The following is a 14,294-nucleotide window of genomic DNA, read 5'->3' as shown; positions in this document are numbered from 1 at the left end:
TTTCCTGCCCCCACTTTCCCACCCCTCGTTTACTACAGAAGTTGAAATAGTAAGGAAAGCAATCCAGAGCCAGAGAGATGGCAGGAAGAGTACAGAACCCCTGACCGCCATGTTCCTGGGAGAGAAGGTGGGAGCAGGAATCCTGTTTAGAGGTGAGTGCTGAGGCTCAGCGCTGACATCACCCTTATTCAAAGGTCTATGGGTCCCAGAAGCCGAGCCCCAGCACATGCTGTTTTCATGGGAGTTGCACCCATGTTTTTCCACGTTCTCTCTGCATGGCAGTGAAACTGCCTCCCAGGCCAGGTCAATCTTCAGCACCAGCAGAGCAGGTCCCCTTGCTGAAAGCCTACACCTAGCCTAGCCTCTGTCTCTGAGGTTCTTCTGCAAGGTCAAGGGTGGTTTCTGACCTTTCAGAGAGTAAGCAGCTGGACCAGTAGAGAAGCGATGACTCAGGCTGCCTCTGGCTCTCTCTCCTGGGCCTTGGTTTCTTTGTACGGTGGGCTGGGTGGCTCCTGATGGCCTTGCTGCCCTCTGACATCCCTGGTTCTCATGAGTAGATCCCAGTGTCTGCAAGAAGAGGAAAAGCCTTCTAGGCTCTGAGGGGATTAAGCAGCATCTTGTCCACACCCTCAAGGTCATGACAAGGTAGAGACTGAGGAGGAAAGGCACTCACCTGAGCATCCGTGAGGAACCCCTGTGGGGTTGGCTTCAGCTTTGTGCTTGGCTGCATCCCTTGATGTTTTGTTGCAAGTCCAGAGGGAAGCTTGCATCCTCTCTCCCGGGGATGCTTAGCCTCAAAGGTACAGGGGAAGCTGCTAAGTGTGGTTCAGCTCAAGGTTCCCTGATGACATTTAACCAGTAAGTAAAGCAATCAAGGGGGGGGGGGCTGAGCTTTTTGCGATGCAGACAGACATGTGGCTGTGACCCTGCAAGGCCCCCATGCAATCTAGAGTCCTACCAGACAGCAGCTACACATCCTCCCACCTGAGAAACACAGGCGTTGGGCCGAGTGGGTGCCCCTGGAGTAGAGGAGGCAGAAGCATGGGAGTGGAACCCCACGGTAACTCAGCTACCACATATGGCAGTTACTATCTATCTGGTGTCAGGCACCCTGGTGTGGACAGCACCAATACCACCTTGAGCTTTTACAGATCCCACTGTCTTAGGGTTTCAAGACACCATGACCATGGCAACTCTTATAAAGGAAAAACATTTAATTGGGGGGCTTACAGTTCAGAGATTCAGTCCATTATCATCATGGTGGGACATGGCGGTGTGCAGGCAGACATGGTGCTGGAGAAAGAGCTGAGATTTCTATATCTTTGATCCACAGGCACAGAAAGTGAATTGAGACACTGGGTGTGGCTTGAGCATATATGAGACTTCAAAGCCCACCTTCACAGTGACATGCTTCCTCTAACAAGGCAATACTTACTCCAACAAAGCCACAAAGCCACACCTCCTGATAGTGCCACTCCCTTTGGGGGCCATTTTCTTTCAAACCACCACATCTGCTTCTGTCTCCTCACAGCCCAGATGCTAAGTTTGGCCTGAGGCCTGGCCTAGTGGTCCAGTGATGATCGGTCAGTGTGTGGGGGTCACTCTGGACTCCATTGTGCCACCAAGATCAGCAAGGATGCCTGCCTTAGAGATGTTACACAGTATTGCAAAGAGCTTTTTGGGAGTCTGGCCACAATGCTCACCATGGTGATAGGAGCAAGAGGCAGAGCAAACGGGAGTCCCTGTACTGGCTTTGGGTTTCACTTGGAGCCACACCAACATGACTTGAAATTCTTCTTCCTTTGTCCCTCCCCCTCCCTGGTATGTATTTATTTTGCAATGTGGGAAACTGAGCCCAGGGCTTTGTGCATGGTCACCAAGTGCCCTATCTACCCCTGAGCTACATTTTTCAGCTCCCACCTTTCTCTTTGGTTGGGGATGTATCTGCTGCTGCAGCTAAGGCTGGTTTTCCTCTCCAGTTCCAAGTCTCCAAGATGTGCAATGTGCTCCCCGCAGCTGCTTCCCATATGAAGGAGACGGGTGCCCTGGGTTCTTGTTGGGTCATGTCTCATTAAAGGTTTCTGCTTTTATTTTATAAAAGTTTATTATATTTATTTATATGTCTACATAAAGCTATATGAGTTTATGTACACCGTGTGTGTGTGTGTGTGTGTGTGTGTGTGTGTGTGTGTGTGTGTGTGTTGTTTCCCACAGAGCCCAAGGGTGTCAGATGCCCTGGTGTCAGATTATAGACAGCTCTAAGAATTTTAATGTGGATGCTGGAAATCAAACCTGGGATTTCTGCAAGAGTGGTACGTGCTCTTAATTACTGAGCCATCTTTCCAGTCCCAGTTTTTGCTTTTAAATGAAGCCTTCTGGCTTGTGAAGAAATGGATCTGAAAGTACCCCTGGGGAAGTTGAGCCCCAACAGGAAAAGGCTGGTATAGGACTGGGACTCAGGCAGGGTGGGGTTCAGCAGCACCCGAGAATATGTGACTCGAGGGTCACTCCTGCTCTAGGAATGGGATGGTGTGATGGTAGGATGTCTAAGGCACTCACTGCGGTAGGCAGCATGATCTGTGATATTTCTAATCTGCCAGCCTGGAAGGACCTCCAGGTGCCTAAGTGTAGGAGACAACTTCTTATGCTAACAGAAATCAGACTTTCACGTATACAACCGCCCATGTAGCAGGCCTGTGTCCAGTCTCACTTTTTGAGTGAGGACTTTCAGTGGAGACAAGTAACTTTATCCATAGATGACAGGATTGGAGCTTTGAACCCTCTGCTGCACAGTCTGGAGGAGGCTAAGAACCATTGCATGGCTTCAGAGGGTCTTGGTGATGATGCACGTACCACTTGTAGACCACTTGTAGGGACCTACCCCCCGCCCACACACACACACACGTGCCAGAACATGACTCAGAACAACTCTGTGTCATGTCAGAATCTGTGACTGAAATCTTCTGGTGCCTTTGGACAGAAACTGGAATACTCCCCACATTTCCCTGGCCAACTGCATTTCTGATGGACTCCCTAGTGGGACTTGGGGGGAAAGTAGGCTAGGACCACAGGGGCATGTGCAGCCTCTAGTCCTGGATGTAGAGTTAGCTGAAGGCCAACTCAGAGGCAGGCCATGAAGGAGATGGTGCAGAAAGGGTCAGTGCACCTATTGGAATCTCCTATGTGGGGAGCAGAGGCTTGCCCAGCACCAGACTTGGTTGTGAAGACTGTGGTCTGATGAACTGTGTAGCCCAGCCATACTAGAGCGTGCCTGGGCCCATGCTACTCAGGAAGGCATCTAGCCCAGCAACTTGCTGTCTGGGAACTGTCAGGAGAAGCTCCCCACTCTTTGCCCCCAACACACACTTCTGTCTAGCACAGACAGAGCTCTCCACATCTCATTGACATGTGACTGAGAGCAATCAGAAAACTGGGGATGTGAGTTAGTTAAAGGCTGCAGCTTCAGGGCTTGGGGTTTGGGTTTTGTTTTGTTTTGGTTCACCGTGGGCATATAACTATGCTCATGCTTAAAGGAGACAGTTTAGTCAAACTGCCTGCTTTGGTGACAAGAAACTGAAATCGATTTGTCCTGGTTTTATCTCTGACCAGTGCATGGCCACTCTGGCACAGCCTAAGCTGTCTCACAAGCACATCAAAATTATAGCTCTACCTCTCTGGGCCAGAGCATCATGAGCCATGAGGATCCAGACTTTGCCCACCTCTTTCTTCAGATGTCTGGACCAAGCATCCTTCCCCAAGGTCTTTCCCCATCCCTTCCCACCTGTTTCCTGTGAATTGAGCCATGGCCCCCAGCACCCATCTCCAGGTATCTCAGAGACTTCAGACCACTCTTCCCTGCAGCCATCCTCTATATCAGCCCTGCATCTGGGAACTATTCCACTTCATGACACCCAAGAGGTGGAAACTGCAAAAGAAATCTTTATTTTTTTTTTTTAACTTTCTCAATATTTACAAAGAACAAAAAGAACAAGTGAAATGCCCCTCCCATCCCCAGCAGATGGCAGCTGAACAGATGTGTAATGGGTGGCTGTCAGACCAGGGTCCCACTGCCTATGGTCTCCACAGGGACAGGGAGAGGAGTCCCCTGGGGAAGGGCTCCCGTGCCTGGCCCCATAGGCTGCAAGAGTCAAATAGATGCCTGCCTGAGGAGCCCCCTCCCTGAGGCAGCCTGGCTAGATCCCTGCCCAGCTCCCTTCTCACATGGAGAGCTTATCAGAGACCCCATCCTGCAGGCCAAAAGGGGGGGCTGAGGCTGTCCAGCTAGAGGTAGCCGAAGACATTGAAGATGGGTGGCGGCATGGCTGGCTTAGTGGGAATAGGCTTCAGAACCACAGGTCTGTACACTTTGGGCCCTGGACTGTCCACATCCTTGCAGAAGTGGGCCAGCTCCACAGGTGAGGCTGGACTTTTCCTCCATAAGCCCAGACTGGGTACTGGGCCCTGAGGCAGGACCCCTGGAAGGCTGGGGAAGATGGGCTGTCCATGGTACTGGAATGGGCAGTAGCTCCAGGCATCAAGGCTGCCCACCAAGGATACCCCAGACATCTTGAGCGGCTCCATGTCAGCTAGCACCCTTGGAGACATGGGCAGTGGAGCAGTCTCAGGCCCCAGGGACTCCAGACCCTTGCAATTTTTCTTATTCTCATACAGAGATGTCTCCCTGGGGGCTAGGCCCACCTCCAGCCCCATTGGGTAGCTGAGGGTGGGCCTTGGTTCCTCCCAAAATGAAGCAGGCAGCTGTCTCTTCCTCATGGGCAGCTGGCCAGGTCTAGCAGCCTCTGGATTCAGCCCCCCGAAGCTCTGCTCCTTAGAAAGGCACTCCTCCCTGAAGGGGGTCCCCAGGACCTTTTCCTTGCAGCCCCCACCCCCGCCAGGGCTGGATTCGGGACAGGGATGGAGAGGCAGCTGCCCAGGCCTCTCCTCAGGACCCCTTTGCAGGTGAGACTCTGTCACCCTGCCAGGCAGGCCTCTAGGGAGCCTCGAATACTTCTGAGAGAAGCGCTTGAGTTGCTTCTGCAGGTACTTGCGATGGTCCACAGAGCGGCGGCAGGGCGCAGACTTGTCCAGGGCCGCCTTGATGTCACTGGACGCCAGGTTCACAAAATTCAGCAGCATCTTCACATCGCTGTCAGCTGCCATCACCACGGGAACTGTGCGGGGCTTTCCATGAAGGGTGTGGGCTCTGCTGGGGGCTGGTAGCTCCGAGAAGAGCACAGGGCAGACCTGGGAACGAAAAAGGCAGCTGGAGTCTCACCTTCTTCCCCAGGGCCACCAGGACTGAGTGCAATAAGCTCCCCAGCCAGGCACCCTTCTGTCCCAAACAGAATCCCCAGTGGGACACCTGGAAAGTCGGTCAGTATTTCCTGACTGACAGGCGTCAGCTATTTCGTTTTGTCTTTCAGGATCAGTTGCCCTCTCCTGGAAACTGAGGCTCAGAAAAAGTAAGCACCTTGCTCAAAGCCATCCAGCTACAAGTGGCATGCACGGCTGGGGCTACATCCCCAGCTGGTCGCATCTCCCACATACTGTGAGGCCAGCATGCACTACTCACCATTCAAGTTTTTATTTTCAAAGCTAAAGAAATGCTCTACAGAAGGCCAAGCCCCCTTCCCCCTCCTTGGTGGTGGCCTCCCCCTCCCACCACCCCGCCCCCTCTGCAGTCCCCTCGCTCCACCCCCAACTCTCACACAGGGCCGGGCAGGATCCCTGTCTAGCACTTAATCTAGACCTGCCTTCCAGGCTCATCTGGGGCTGCCTGCAGCAGGAACTCCCCTGTAGAACCATCTGCAGCAATTTCATGCCTCCTCGGCCGCCACCCACAGCACTGTGCCCCTCCCCCAAGGCCCTAGCCCGCTCACACCCTCCACCCAGCCTGGCCACACCACTTGGGACTCCACACTGACCGAAGGTGCAGGCTGGGACCCCCGCCAACGTGGCCGGCAGGTTCCCCACCGTAGACCCAGGCAAGCCCGGCGAGCTGGCGTGCAGCGAGCTCCGTGCAGGGTGAGAAGCAGTTGTGCAGCCCTTGAGTGGGCTGAATGGAGGACAAGTCCGGAGCTGGGGGGCCCTCAGGCCAATCAGGAGCGCCTCTCCAGATACAAAGCATCCCAATCAGGCGGCGGAGCCCCGGTCCCACATTCTTTGCCGTCACAAATTGTCACCATGGGGACCATCACAAAAAAAGACAGCTCCCAAATGCAATCATTTCCCGGTAAATTTCTACCCTTCAGCCCCACTTTCCCCGGCCTCCACACACACACCCCTCCCCTTGACCTCGGTACCCTGGTTTCTTGAGGGAGTAGGTAGGGTGTGTGTGTGTGTGTGTGTGTGTGTGTGTGTGTGTGTGTGTGTGTGTGTGTGTGCAAAATGTCCAGGATCAAGGAGGGCTGGATGCAGTGGAGACAGGCACCCAACCTTCCTAGATACTCCAGGCCTCCAGCTGCCATGCTCCAGTGCAGACAGACAATCGGATGGGGTAAGCTGGGGTGGGCTGCTTTCCCTCTGCCCTTGAGTGTTGAGCGTGTGCTCTCTGACTCTGTCTGTCCTCACATCTCTCGCCTCTTTCCCCACCCTTTCTAAAGGGTCCCCTTCAATGGGTCGAGAGGTGCACTGATGTGGGGAAAGGTAGCTCGGACCGGCTAGCTGAGGGGTGCTGGGATATCCATGGGAAGGGAGCCGGGGCTCTCAGGAATCTTGTCTTTATGTCTGCTTCCTCAATTGAGCTGCACAAAGCCTGAATTGCCCATTCAGTGCGGCTGGACAAAAGGGTGGCGTTGCACGGTCCCCTTGCATTTGTACTCAAACAGTTAGGGACTTAAATCGAGTCGTCATGATGGAGAAAGAGGTGGACAAAGCCCATAGAATTGCCATCAGCAAACATTTTCCTGTGTCATATTAGCTAGTCTCCATGGCTCCCCCTGGCCCTGGGACAATGGCACAAGTTTGCACACTTGGCTACTGTCACCGTGCCAACGCCGGCAGGGCTGCAAGCAGGGCCGCTCAGTCGGAGCAAGGAAGGGAGTCCGGGCTGCCTTGGCCCTGCCCACCAACTGCCCAGAGAGAAGGTGAGGCAGATAGCCACATGGTGAATGAGGCTGCCTGGGAAGTGCTCATGGGCAGGGTCTCCATGCCAGCCAGTTCAGTGTACCCCACACACAGTTCCTCTCTCCTCCCTCCTCCCTGTTCCCTGTCTTCCTGCCACCTTCTCCTCCTGTCCCCCTGTCCGCATACAGGCCCACACCTTCATACCACAGCCTAAATTATGGCAGACAGAAATGGCTGCATGCCCTCAGTCAGGAGTGGTGCCAAGAGACTTCTGCTGTGGGGATGGGGCACCTGTCTACAGTAGCCTGAGGATCCCACCTCTGGAGATGGCCCAGGGCTGATGAACTGCAATTCTGACACCCAGAGCTAGCACATGTCCTCTGAGCAGAGGCGGGGCACAACAGACAGGGGGTATGTGGGCTATGATTATCCCCGTAACAGCAGCCATCACATGCTCTGTTTCCTCCGCAGTCGCCTCTGCATGACTGAGGACTGTGCCATTGCTATTGGAATCCCCAGGGCTTGGAAGGGCGAAATTCTGCGTCAGTGTCCCAGCCTGCCCTGACAGTGGGCACCATGCTTTCTACTCCAAACTCTTGGTACGCTCTGCTGGAGATACACTCTGAGGTTCTGTGGCCACCAGGTTAGACTCCTGCCACCTCCCCTCAGACCCCATGTGTCTGGGACGACCCCTTCAGCTCCCACCTTGCTGGGGCATTGCCTCGCATATCCAGCCCTTTTCTGCCTGCCAGTCAGCACCCGGCCTGTGACCTGTGGGCCCTATTCCCTGGAACAAGGCTGCTCCTGAGAATGTTGCCATCAGTGGGTCGGCTTCTCGTAAGGTGGCAAGACGGCAGCATGCCTGTGCCCTTTAGACACCTCCTTGTAGTGTTCTCTCCATGCTTCTCAGGTGAGTGGGTTCTGTGGGAATCCACTCTTAAAAAACCTTTCTAGTCTTGAGGTAGCGGGGGATATCTCAGTGGTGAAACCCCAGTATGGCCCAAACCAGACTCTCCTGAGCTCTGAAGGTGTGCTATCCTACCAAGGCTTGGCACAGGGCTCCTTCTTGTTTCCGGAAGTAACTACACAGTCACCGAATAGCTTGCGTCCTGTTAACTGGCAACGACTTCTTGTTTCCTTTGTTTGCTGCCCAGCTGGAGCCAGGTAAGGGCAGTGAGGGGTTGGCTGCAGGTTCATTCTAGAATTGTGGAAGCAGAGGTGTCCTTGGCAAAAGACACAGCTGCTGTGACTGGACCGTGATGATGGTCTCGTTTCACCAGCGCTGTGGCACTTACGGAAGGAGGCAGAGACTCCCGATTGCACCCAGGCAGGAGTCTCTGCCAAGCTCTGCCAAGGGCAAGTGAGCTGAGCTGAGGGACTAAGCCAACCAGAGAGCAGGGCCCCCACCTTCCACTCCTCAGCCCTGTGAGCTGGGGAGCCCCCACCGCCAATACTGCCACCCCGTAACCCCTGATCTCAGCAATGCAAAAAATCCTACTTGACCTAAGAGTGGAAGGGAATGGATGTTAAATGTTGTCTCCCAGATGCCAGAATTACTGCCCGACAAAGAGCCACTGTCCATGGGCTGGGAATGACAGATCCCTGCTGGCAGCGCATCCCAGTCTTTGGTTGTGACATCCCAATATGCTGTGGCCTGACAGCTGTCAACCGGGGCCAGACCTAATTTCCTCCACCGGGCTGGCTCACTGTGGCCACCCCGGCTCTGGGGAGGAGTACAGCCAGCCACTCTGACCTGAAGAACATGTGAAGGCCACTTGGGGTACAGCAGCTCGCTAGAATACGGGGCATGCATCACGTGGTGACTTATGTAACCCCTTACGTAACAGCAGCCTTTCTGTCAAAGTCCTGCCTGCAGCAAGTGTCAACCACAATCAGGCCTGACTAGGGGTGGGAGGCGTCGGGTGGAAGTAAGCTCTTTGGGCGGCTGGGATGAGCGCTTCCTGCCCTGGCTGCCCAGCTTCATGGTTGATGACGACCCCCAGTATGACAATACCCACAGAACGGCTGGGACCTCAGGTGATCATGGGTAGTTGCGGCCTTGTGGTCAGCTCCAGCAGCCACAGAGGCAGGGTGGTGTAACTCAGGAGCCCCAACCTTGGTAAATGCTTTGATTTCAGCCGATACAAACCAGGGCAGATTTAACCTCACTTACTAGCCTGGGATTTAACCACCTCACTTGCTATACCCTTGGTATAGCAAGGGGTCAGAGACGGAGTTTAAGGACAGGAGCCTCCAGGGAGAGATGGCACAGCCATTCTTTCTCCATTACTCATGGGCTCAGGAGAGCAGACTTCAGGAAGGAATTTGACGGGAGAGACTGTACACAGCAGGCCTTGTCTGCTTTCTGATGTTGGGGAACGTAGTTGAGTTTTCATAAGTATGGCATACGGGGTGGGCATGGCTGCTACCCCTGCTCTACAGAGGGCACTGAGGCATGAATGATGAGACTTGCCAAGGAGTGGCCGTGATGCGTTATAAATCCTCATGGCAATGAACCGTGTCTCAAATTCCTTGCCCTTAAGGTGGAGGAATTGCAGCCCCTGGCAAACTTGATACTGTGATTAAAACTCCTCAAAAAATAAAGAAGAGGCTACCTGGCAGGCAGCCAACACCTTTCCCTCCTCCTCAGTTCTCCACAGAGCTGGATCCAGCTTTCCCTGCGAAGTGAAGCTGGTGTGGTACAAACAGTGTGACAGTTGGGAATTTGTGCCCCAGTGTTCTGTCCCCACTTGATCCTGGCCCCACATTCCTGACACTGCCTTGTACTCTCACCCTCAAACCCATCACAGACAGACACTTCACCTTGACCGTGTCCTCTCCTGCCCTTCGTACGCTGTGCCCTGTCTGGTCAGGCCACTGGTCAGGAATGAAAAGTCAGTTTAATCTCAACTGTCAATTCGGATTTGATTGGTGATGCCTCCAAGGAGCCTTGAGGGATGATTCCAAGGCCAGCATGGAATTTAGAATGCTCTGATCAGCTAGTGATGTCTGCTTTGAGGGTGGATAGAGATGGTCTCTGGGTGCCAGGTCCCTGATTCCAGGTGAAGCTGACAGGGCACAAAGCTTGGCATTATAGTAATCCAACCACTGCAATTTTAGTCAAGCAAACAAAACACCGGAGAAGGGCAGTGACTTACCCACACACACCTCCCTTTAACCAGAACCCCGATCTCTTGCTTCCCAGGGCAGAGTGCCTCAGTTCAACTTGACAGGTTTTTGTTTTCCTTGAGATAAGGTTTTACTTTATAGCCCAGGCTGGCCTGGAACATGTGACCCTCTTGCCCCTATAGGCTCAGGGACCATGCCAGGCTACACATTTACTAACATGCTTCAATACCCAGCTGGGTATTAGCCATAGTAAACATCTTACATATCTAATGGTATTAAAAATTGTTTTGGAGATTTTATTTATTGTTTATGTATATGAGTATTTTGCCTGCATATGTCTGTGCACTACATGTGTGCAGTATCATGGAAGCCAGAAGGCGGCATTGGATCCTCTGGAACTGGAGTGATAGATGATTGTGAGCTGCCACATAGGTGCTAAGAATCAAAATGTGGGTCCTCTGGAAAAGCATCCAGTGCTCTTAACCGCTGAGCCATTTCTCCAGCCCCACACGTCTAATGGTGTTTTATTCTCACAACCACCCTATGGGATGGTTCCCAGTGTTTTCCCACACTTGGCAGATGAGACTATGGCTCGTGGAGGTTAAGTGACTTAACAGCAGCAAAGAGGATGAACCAGGGAGGGTTCAAACCCTGCCTCCCTGACTCGAGACCCTGGGATCTTTCTAATAGCTTGTGAGTGTGATGTGTGACAGCTGCCCCAACCTGGGAGAAGACCCTGAGACAGAGTGTGGGCACTCTGGGGTGCTGAGACAGTGAGAAGTTTGGTGTCGTGCAGAGGGGAGGAGGTCAATGCAGGAGTGGGGTGATATGAGGTGCGAAAGAAATGTTAGATTCTTCTTCCATTTTTGCTTCATGAGGCACACCATAAATGCTTGATGCCTGAGTGGATGACTGCAGAAGCAAAATGGAACATGAAGTAACATGGCTGGCTGACTCTTGAGTGTACCTCCGGTGCCTGACTCGAGCCCTGAGCACACCTTCCCTCTCAGCTGCATGTCACAAACACATGCCACCATCACCATAGGAACCCTTGCCTCCAGGCAGCAGGATTTCAAAAGGAACGGTAGTGGAAATGGCCCCATACCTGCCTCCAAGGTGGTGATCTTATTATCTCCAGAGGCAAATAAGTAGTGACTGGATTGCCACCTGGCAGGGAGATGGCAACCTGCAACCAGTCACCAAAACATACTGGAGAAATCGGCTGAGGACCATTAACCTTAAAGGGTCAAAGATCCAGGGATGCTGAGGGTCACCTGGAACTAGTGACCCCTGCATGTGTCCCCAAGGAAGAGACTCCTTTTTATGCGGGCACCTCCTTCCTCCCTTCTTCCTTCACACTTCCATCGCAGCCCCTTTCACACGCGTGCTAGTTGTAAAGTAGATCCAAAGACCTCTCCGTGCTCCTTATTGTGGGAAGTGGAAACTAAGACCTTTCCCTTGGCATGGGTTTAGTGATTCCCTTCTAATGAATGTCTGTTCATTAGGAGGAAAAGTGACTGCAAGTTCTAGGCCGTGTTGGACACAGGGGTATGAGGGTGAGTGTGTAGGCAGCTGAATGGACATGTAGGTGTGGAGATGGACAGATGGTCAGATAGGTGGATGGATAAATCTATGTATATATGTATGTATGTATGTATGTATGTATGTATGTATGTATGTGTATGTATGTATGTATGTATGTGTGTGTATGTATGTATGTGTAAGTGGATCAATGAATGGATAGACAGACAGATGGATGGATGGATATGTAAGTGGAAGGATGAAGTGGGGTGTGTGAATGGATGAGTGAGCAGTTGGAAAGATGGGTGGACTGTCATTTAAAAACTTCTGGGTTCCTCAGAAGCAGAGTTTGGTATGACTAATTGAGTGGTGGCCATAATTTCTTCCCGTGCTTCAAGGATTTCTGTCTGTGAGGCTGCCCCACATAGGAATGCCCTTTTAACCACCCTTTAGTTCCCATCTTGTCTGTTTTTCTGGTCCCTACTGTCTACTGCAACCTTTTCAACAGATGCTGTGTGCCCCAGCTGGAAGGGACCTGAGGGACCAGGAGAAGCACCACAGGCTGGGGGTAAGGGGCCTCTGGAGTCACACACCTGGCTTTGGGTCTTAGCCCTGCCCCTCACCAGCTGGGCAGCTCCTCTGTCAGGCTGTGGCCCCCTGCCCTGTCCTTGGAGGACACTAAGGAAAGGCCCACAGCGTGCTTGTCTCGGGGCTGGATTGGCTCTGCTGCCCATCAGCACCATTCACCTCATCCCACCATTGATTTGACGAGGAAACAGGCCAAGAGGTAGTGATTAGCTCTAAGAAACTTGGGCAACTGATAGCTGGAATCTTAATTCTGAGATCCACTTCTGCCTTCCCCCTATTTCCCCCCCCCCAATTGAAAATAGATCTTTTTTCATACAATATATTGTAGTTACAGTTTCCTGTCCCCCAAATCCTCCCAGATCCTCTCTACTTCTCTTCCCATATCCACATCCCATCTCCCCTTAGAAAACAAACAGGCATTGAGATAATAAAAAAATGTAATAACTCTCTTCTGAACCCACCTTCAGGATTCTCTTCTGTGTGCTCAGCCTTCGCTAGCCACGAGGGGGCGCCTGTGGAACCACTCAGGTTTTCTATGCACTTGTAAACTCAGGACTTGCCAGGCAAGCAACCACTCAGGCCCTTCTCAGAATCATGACAAGAGTCCCCTCCACCTCGGTGCTTTCATGATACCTAAAGCCCCCCTCATTCTCCTCCTTACCTCAACCCTTGTTCCTGTAACTCCCATATTCTTGTTTTCCTGAGCAGAGTTGGGATCATTGAAAAGCCTTCGTTGTTTTGGCCACATGTGGCTCACATTTGCAAGCATGGCTCTTTACTTCAGCGTTACAGAATGTTCCTGAACATCTGTTTTTATTCCATCCATCTATTCTGAAAACATCGGCTCCACATCTGGAGAGATGGAGGAGCGGGGAAGGGGATTAAGGACACATCAGACAATCTTGCTTTCAGAGGAAAGCACGGTGTGGCAGAAGATGACATGGCTATGACCACCTGGCCCTGGCATTGCAGGCTGGCCATCCCAGCTACTTGGAAGGCTGAGACAGGAGGATTGAAGATTCCAGGCCTGCCTGTCCCAGAATTAAAAGTAAGAAGCAGGCTATAATTCAGTGGGAGAGTTCCTGCCTAGCATGTGTGAAGCCCTAGGTTAGATCCCCAGCAAATAGGACAAAATAACACAACACAACAACCAATGAATGACTCCTTTTTATGTGTTGCTTGGAAAAAGGAAGAAAGCCTGAGGGTGGAAGGCTCAAGGCTGTTCTGGAAGCTGTAGATCCTAAGTTGAGCCCTAAAGGATGCCAAGTGGTTGATCAGGCAGGTAGGACCTGAGGTTTCTGAGCAGCCACAGGAGAGAGACCTTTGCCTACATACAGGTCCTCACCTCTAAGCTCAACTCCTCACGGCAGCTCTGAGGTGAACAGACCTAGCCAGCAGCCAGTAGAGGGCACTGTGACCTTTCTAAGCATAGCCTGGAGGCTGCAGACTATGGAGTTGGTCAAAGTCATTCTGGGCTCCTCTGGGTAGGGGAGCTCCATTCTCCTGATCCCAAGCTGGAAAGCTGGAAATTGAAGGTAGGGGAAGGACACAGCTCTTGGGTGAATGAGACCCAGGTGCAGTATTAGGGGGCTAGTACAGCAGAGGATGAGTGTCAAAGAAGATGTCCAAGGATGGATTAGCATCAACTATGAAGACAAGACAGAGCATGGTCACCCTCTTCCCCCAGAAGCCCTAAACAGCCCTACAGTATTGTTTTTGTGACATCTCCACCCCATTCCCTGGAGAAAGGAGTTACACAGGGAACATATTAAGCCCCTAGGCCACCTTGGGACTGTAATACATCTCCAGCATTTCAGCAGCTGGAGAGGACCTTGACAATCAGAAGCTTGGCAGCACCCAGATTTTCAAGGCTGGGGGGGGGACAGAAAAATGCTCTGGTGCAACCAGGTTTTTCAGATGCCACAATGACCACAGAATGCTTGTCATGGCTATAAGCAACTTAGGGTCATTCTTCCTGTCTCCCTTCATTC

At 52.4% G+C, this 14,294-nt stretch overlaps 1 protein-coding gene across 1 annotated transcript; it reads right to left on the bottom strand.

The window, feature by feature from the left end:
• Positions 1-3,919: 3,919 nt before the first annotated feature.
• Positions 3,920-10,018, bottom strand: Fam181a (family with sequence similarity 181 member A). Its single transcript, XM_059279555.1, has 2 exons — positions 9,889-10,018; positions 3,920-5,244 (listed from the first exon to the last, which is right to left on the bottom strand). The coding sequence occupies exon 2, from the start codon at positions 5,158-5,160 to the stop codon at positions 4,282-4,284; it is 879 nt and encodes a 292-aa protein (XP_059135538.1). The 5' UTR covers positions 5,161-5,244; positions 9,889-10,018; the 3' UTR covers positions 3,920-4,281.
• Positions 10,019-14,294: the final 4,276 nt, after the last annotated feature.

Source organism: Peromyscus eremicus, chromosome 14 (assembly GCF_949786415.1).
Source record: "Peromyscus eremicus chromosome 14, PerEre_H2_v1, whole genome shotgun sequence".
Lineage (NCBI taxonomy): Eukaryota > Metazoa > Chordata > Mammalia > Rodentia > Cricetidae > Peromyscus > Peromyscus eremicus.
The sequence above is the reverse complement of the archived record's forward strand: the minus strand, read 5'-3'. Positions and strand labels throughout refer to the sequence as shown.

Bases quoted from the DNA above. Each gene is read 5' to 3' on its own strand.
- Fam181a (XM_059279555.1), bottom strand. From the start codon at position 5,160: ATGGCAGCTGACAGCGATGTGAAGATGCTGCTGAATTTTGTGAACCTG.